Source organism: Lipotes vexillifer, unplaced genomic scaffold (assembly GCF_000442215.2).
Source record: "Lipotes vexillifer unplaced genomic scaffold, Lipotes_vexillifer_v1.1 scaffold2049, whole genome shotgun sequence".
NCBI classification, from domain to species: Eukaryota; Metazoa; Chordata; class Mammalia; order Artiodactyla; family Lipotidae; genus Lipotes; species Lipotes vexillifer.
In genome coordinates, this window is record NW_006778494.1 from 249,564 (window position 1) to 256,446 (window position 6,883).

At 47.8% G+C, this 6,883-nt stretch overlaps 1 protein-coding gene across 1 annotated transcript in view; it reads right to left on the minus strand.

Annotated features, from left to right (window-relative positions):
• DNTTIP1 (deoxynucleotidyltransferase terminal interacting protein 1) overlaps positions 1–6,883 on the minus strand; it is a 22,292-nt gene that overhangs the window by 7,803 nt on the left and 7,606 nt on the right. Inside the window, exons 4-8 of the mRNA XM_007451645.1 lie at positions 6,485–6,583; positions 3,551–3,619; positions 3,231–3,287; positions 2,923–2,981; positions 1,824–1,869 (exon numbers count right to left, since the gene is read on the minus strand). Of these exons, the coding sequence (XP_007451707.1) occupies positions 1,824–1,869; positions 2,923–2,981; positions 3,231–3,287; positions 3,551–3,619; positions 6,485–6,583 (330 nt within the window). The remainder of the gene's footprint in view (positions 1–1,823; positions 1,870–2,922; positions 2,982–3,230; positions 3,288–3,550; positions 3,620–6,484; positions 6,584–6,883) is intronic.

Sequence of the window (6,883 nt, forward strand, 5' to 3'; positions counted from 1 at the left end):
GGTGGAGGGTAGAGGAATGAATTGGAGATAGTCTCTGTTCTCCAGGGGGCCACAGATGTAGGTACAGATAATGATACGATCATGAGATGGGCAATGACACAGATGAGTGCAAGGCATGATGGGAGCCAAAGGGAGGGTAACAGGACGGCTTCCTTGAAGGGGTAATTCCCAAGTTGGTTCTGACAGGGAGAGCACAAGCTGGACAGAGTAGAGGGGAGGAAGGAGGGGCAGCATGAACAAAGGCAGGTGAGAGCTGGTTTGGCTTGTTGGAGAAACCACAGCAATTGTGTTGCTAAAAGACAGAGAGCAAATTAGGGAATGGCAATTGATGAGGCTGGAGAGGAAAGCAGAGAGGGGCTGGGGACCCTTGTACACTATGTGGACGGCTTTTCATTTTGCTCATTCTGTCGGTGATGGGGAGTCACTGAAGGCCTCTAGACAGGAAGAGCCGGATTTGTGCTCAAGACAGCTCGCTCTTCTGCAACATGGTTAATGGGCCTGAAGTGTCGAGGCTACAGGCTGGGTGGGCAGTTTAGAGGCAGTTGTAATTAGAGCAGTTTTGAAAGATGAAGGCTGGAGCTAGGATGGCAGTAGGATGAAAAAGAGAGAATAGGAACTGTGAGAAACGTATTTAGGAGGTAGAATCATCCGGGATTTGACTGGATGTCTGCAGGAAAAGGAAACGAAGAGGCAAAGATGACTCAAGTAGAAAAGGTTGAAGCAGGTCTGGGGGAAAGGTTGATTTCAATTTTGGATATGCTGAGTTTGAAATTCTATGGAGATTCCAGGCCGAGAGCGCTAGCAGACAGTAGGATATACAAGCTTCAAACTAGAGAGAGAGGTGTGGGACAAAGAGGTAAGGCAACTTCAGCACATACTAGTCCCCGAAACCATACGAGTGGATGCTTTAGATCATCCAGAGAGAAACTTTAGGTGGACAAGTGGGCAATGGAGAGAATTCTGGGAAACGCCCACTTGTATGGGTCACTGCTGAGGAAGGACTCACCAGAGAGAGAGAAGGGGTGTCTGGAGTGGAAAAGAAAGGTCTAGGAGACTCTACTAAGGGAGCAGAGCTGAAGAAGAAAGGTGTGGTCACTGGTGGAAGCAGAGGGCCAGTACAATAAGGGGTGGACCGTTTCTACTGGACACAGCTGCAACCCGGACAGTGGAGCTTTCACCTACCTTACTGGGCTTCCATGTATGATTTTAGTTGAAGAAAGGATTCTACTCTTAAAAAAGCTTGCAAACAACTGTTCTGGAGGCAACAGAGTTAAGAGCACAGACTGGTGTCCACGGACCTTGGCTGGGTTTGACACTTGGCTCTGCCACTTACGCAGTACATGACTTTGGGCAACTGTGTGGTCCTTAGTGTCTTCAGGTGTATCAAGTGTATAAGATAACCAGATAAAATAATATAATTTCTGCCCAGGAGATAGGAAAGAAAGCTCCTGAACCATAGAAGGGTAACAGAATCTACCTCATAAGGTTGTTATAAAGATTAAATGAGGGAATCCATACAAAAGATTTAGGGCAGTGCCTATGACATGTTAAGTACTGGATAAATATTAGTGACAACTAGCTTTTACAGGGAGAAGGCTTCAGCAAAGACAAAGCCCTCTCTCTGTTTTGCCCCTAATTTCAGTCCTTACTTGGGATGCTTCTGGAAGGCCAGAGTTGAGAGGTGGGGTGGGAGGTGAAAATGGCTCTGGAATGGCATGCACATGTCCTTCACCACTCCCAGCCCCTTTCCCTCAAGGTGGAGCCCAGAGCCTGGATTGGGTCTCCTTGGGACAGCAGTCACTGCCATGCTCACATAATCATACCTTAGGGCCTTCCCGACGAATTGGTTCACAAGATTTTGGTTTCCATCTGATTGGAGGGAACGAAGAAAGGTGAATCCCCCAAGATCAGGCCTAGGACTGGAAGACCGTTTGCTGCTGCTGGTGGGAGCTCCGCATATACTCTCGCTCCAGCCCTGGGTGGACAGCTTCCTGGTGCTCATTAGAGGAGGTGCAAAGGGAAAAAAGCACAGAGACTAGGAGCCATTCGAGGACTCGCTCTGCTATCACCTAGCCGTGTGGGCAAGTCCAGGAACCTCTCTGGGCTGTAGTTTTCTCATCTGTCAGGAGGAGATAACAGCAGCAACTCCCTATTTTGTGTTAGTGAGGAATGAACTTGCTTCGGGCAGGGGACAAATCTAAGGTATGAGGATTACGCTAGTCCATCTCCTAAATTGGTGCTTTCAAACTGTCTCCATCTCTCTTAGCCAGACCAGTGTGGCTTCCCTGCCTCCCCACCGCGCCATGTGGGCTTGCGGGATCTCAGTTCCCTGACTAGGGACTGAACCCAGGCCATGGCAATGAAAGCCCAGAATCCTAACCACTAGGCCACCAGGGAATTCCCAGACCAGTGTGGCTTTATCTGTTTTACATATTAGGCTCCCACATAAAGCTCTGTTTGAAAAAAAGATTCTGTTGCTTCAAAAATCTTTGAAAATGACCATCCTGGAGGCAATGTAGTACAGTTTTGCCCTTTATTAGCTGTCTGACTTTGGGCAAGTAATTCTGTTTCCTTATCTGCAAAATTAATTATACCTTCCTTAGGGTGTGGTTGTAAGAATTAAAAGATCAAGTATATATAAGGTATTTAGACCACTTATGGCATATTATAAGCATTCAATACACACTACCAATAAAAAACCTCTGGTGTTTAATGAAGCTGTGCTGAACTGTTCTGAGGTAAAAACAGGATACGACATCCTCCTCACTGCCTTCTTTCCCCACCCCTCAGACTAGAGAGTGCTCCTCCACGGGGACCTGGCACAAATGGATCTGATTTTGCCAGGCAGAGAACTCTGGCCTCTTTTCCTCCCGGCCCACTCCCTCCCAGCTCCTCCCTTTGGCTCTGTTGGCCCCTACTCACACCATGCCTGCGGCTGCACGGTCATTTGACAGGATGTGTCCCGGAGGTCGTCCCTTCCTCTGCCATAAAGAACAGGTGTCAGCGGCCTGACCCTGTGGAAGCCCCCACCCCACTGGCAGGTCCAGGGTCACCTGAAGGAGATGGTTTCCCAACAAGACCAAATGACGCCTGAGAGTGAATAGGGAGGGTGACTGTTCCCAGGGCACCTGCCTGTCATGCTAGAAAGGCCCAAAGGTGTGCTGAGGAAGCCCACCCCCTGCTGGAGCTGCAGGCCCTTTCCCCAGCCAGAAAACCAGGAGATGGTTTACCTTTTTGGGAATGGGGCTTCCTCGGTGGGCACACTCCTCTTCTGCCTGCCGGCTACGCTGCAGGAGAAGGGAAAAGGAGTCAGTGGGAGGCCAGTGGCCGGGAACTGTGGGTCCCCTGGGGCTGCAGAAGACAGAGCACCTGGACCACACCCTCTAGCCCCTCCCTGAGCCGGGCCTCAGCAGCCCTCCCAGCATGATGCTATTTAGACCTGGTCCCACAAATGGGTGGTCCATGGGGCCTCCCCTAGGCCACAGAGTTCACCTGTCTCCCATTCTGATCGGTCTCCCCCGCCAAGACCTGAGGACACAGTGACTCTAACCTTTATCCCTGGAAGCTCATTGGTCAATCTGGGTATTACTCTTTCTCCATCTGAAAACAGTAGTTTAGCCTGAAGGGACAAGACCAAGTGTTAACAATCACTATTTTGGTGGGTAAGCCTATCTGCCCCCATTTTTATAGACACAACTTCAAACTGGGTCTTTCATGGTCAGTACAAAGGGACCCTGAGATATGCATACAAATAGATATCTTTTTAAAAAAACTTGAATAATTCATGACCATTGTTGAAAAATTAGAAAAATGTAAATAAGAAAAATTAAAAAAAATCAAATCTGAAACCTCAGTACCCACAGAATACTATTAACATTTCAATGTAAATTCTTCCTCACTCTTTTCCATGTAAACATATGCTATATAGTTTTTCTAACTAAATGCACATATTCCTCAGTAAGCTGCCGTTTTTCACTTAATAAAAATTGAGTGCCTAGTCTGTAAGTGCTGGAGACACAGCAGTAAATAGCACAAGCAAGGGCCCTGCTCTGTGGAGCCCATATTCTGTGGGTGATCTGGATGATAAGCAAATAAACAAACATATAAACAAGGTGACTTTGAATCATGAATTTTTCTCTGAGAAGGAAAAACCCTAGCTAGGCAGATGTGATGGAGAATCACCAGAGGGGAGGGCTACTTTGAGTAGGCGGTCAGGGAAGGCCTTGATGAGAAGGGAGCCTCTGAGGTGAGATGTGAAGGAGCCACGTATAGAAAAGGCTGAGCAGAAGCGTGTTTCCGCCCAGGACGGAGTGCAAGAGCCCTAAACTGGGAACAGACATGGCTCATCTGAAGAAGAGGATGGCCTCTAAGTAATGGGAGAAGGAGAGAGTGGTGAGCGAGGGGCGTGGGGAGGCTGGCAGGGCCTTGCAGGCCTGTGCAGAGTCAGGATCACGTGACCTCTCGGAGCAGCATTTGACAGCCCTGAGAGCTCTCTCCTTCCAGAAACAGTCTTCTGCTGGCTCCTGTGGCCACACGCCCTGGTTTTCCTCCCAATTCTCTGGCCACCCTTTTTTTTAAAATTATAAATTAATTTATTTTATTTATTTTCATTTTTGGCTGTGTTGGGTCTCCGTTGCTCCATGCGGGCTTTCTCTAGTTGCGGTGAGTGGGGGCTACTCTTCCTTGCGGTGTGCGGGCTTCTCATTGTGGTGGCTTCTCTTGTTGCCGAGCACGGGCTCTAGGCGCATGGGCTTCAATAGTTGTGGCTTTTGGGACCTTAGTTCCCTGAGCAGGGACTGAACCCAGGCCCTTGGCAGTGAAAGCGTGGAGTCCTAACCACTGGACTGTCAGGGAATTCCCCCAAATTTCTTGATTTGTCTGGTTTTAAGTTAGACTTTGGGCTTTCTGCCTTCCTAAGCTCTGATTCCATGTGTTCTGACCACACAGTTACATCAGTACTGGAAGGGGGGAACTCTGGAAGGTAGATGTAGGGACTCAGAAGCCTGGAAAGGTATGAACGTTCAGCGAGTTATGCCCAATTCACTTTAACTCCATCTTCACCTTTCACTGGGACTCCTGAATGGTCTCGTACATTTCCCTTTCAATCTCCATGGCAGATTCCCAAGCTAATCTCCTCATGGCAGCCAGAGTGATCTTGAAAATACAAATTTCATTAGGTAGCTCTTCTGCTTAAAATTCCACACCTATAGCTTGGTTTGCAGTGCTCTGCCATCCTCTCCAGTCTCTGAAAACCAACACTGGCTTCTTTATTTCTCCACTCTGCCCTGCCCCTGGGCTCGGCACCCTCTAGTGTACTCTCTCATCACCTCCTATGCTTATAGCATTTATAACACTTTCTGATTATAGACCTATTGTATGATTACTGGAGTAATGCCAAGGGCTCTGGGGGCAACGACTGCGTTCATATTGTCCAGCCCTGCTGGGGCCTGGCAAATAGTAGGCCCTCAACACGTATTAGGTAAAGAGATAAATTCAAGAAAGCATTTCAGGATGCAAATGAGAGTGAAGGTTTTATCAATTTAATATTGATTCAGCTCAAACTTATAAGATTTAGTGTTAGCAAACTGCCATGTTTTATTATCAGCACATGTCACAACTGATTGTAACATATTACAGTCCCAGAGTGAGTTAATGAAATGGCCTCTTATGAATTTGATTGCCTTAACTTTAATAGTCCATGAGAACCAGATCAGCTTTCACTGCCCTCACAGGATGGAGTTTTGCTTTTTCAAAGCTGAGGTCTAGGCCCTGGTCTTGCTCATTTCTGAGGCTGTGCCTGAGTAGCTAGTCGGCCAACCTCCCGGAAGATGTTACTCTCTCATCTCACAATAATTACCCTCATGGTGCTGAACTCAAGCCTGCCCTTGTGGCTATGGTTATGAAGAAATTTCCATCTCTGACAGCTAATGGCTCCACAGTCAAGCACAGAATCTGGGTGATGCTGACAATTCCTATTAATAACAGCAGCTGACACATGCAAACTGGTTCATTACTATCTTGAGAACACAGCCATTTCTAGACCTGATGTCATGACTCCTGACCACCTTGAGAGGCAGGGAGGCAGAAAGGGTGACAGTTCTCGTGATACCAAAAGGGGCTGCGATTACTTGAAGGATCAAATCAGCAAAAGCACTTGCAGAGGCGAGCCAGACCTTAGCTATTCTATCTCTCGCTTGTTCCAAGCCGCAATTTCTTCATCTGTAAACTAGGGATGGAAACATGCCTCCTGTACAGGTTTCTTCTGAGATGTAAATGAACTAATGCAGGTGAAAGCATCTACCACAGTAGCTAGCATCTAGTAGCTACCTCCCTTCCCTTCTGTCAGTAAAGCTCTAAGCCCTATCTAGATGTAAGTAGCTCGCCGGGTATCCCTCCAAATACCACTGATGATGGGACCACATTTCTTTGCTGAGCCCTGAGGGCTAAACCTTGCGCCTACATCTCTTTTCCTCTTTGATCTCACCTGCTCCAGGCAGCTCCGACAGGCCTCCTGGATCAGCTGCTCTGCATCCACTTCTTCCCCAACGTTGTCGCGTACATTCAGTGCGGCCTTCTGGAAGAACTAGGGAGAGGTACAGTAGAAGACAAGGTCAGAAGTCCTGCTAATCTGCATCAATTTGAAGGGAACAGAATATAAAACAGAAGCTTTCCTCCTACCCTCAGAAAGAAAGGAAAGGTGATTATGAACATGGCTTTGAGGTCAGCCAGACTTAGATTCATATCCCAGACTCTGCTTCCCCACTCTATACGCTCTTAAGAAGGAACATCATGAATACCTTTTCATGTCAAAATTATATTCTCCTGGGCTTCCCTGGTGGCGCAGTGGTTGAGAGTCCGCCTGCCGATGCAGGGGACATGGGTT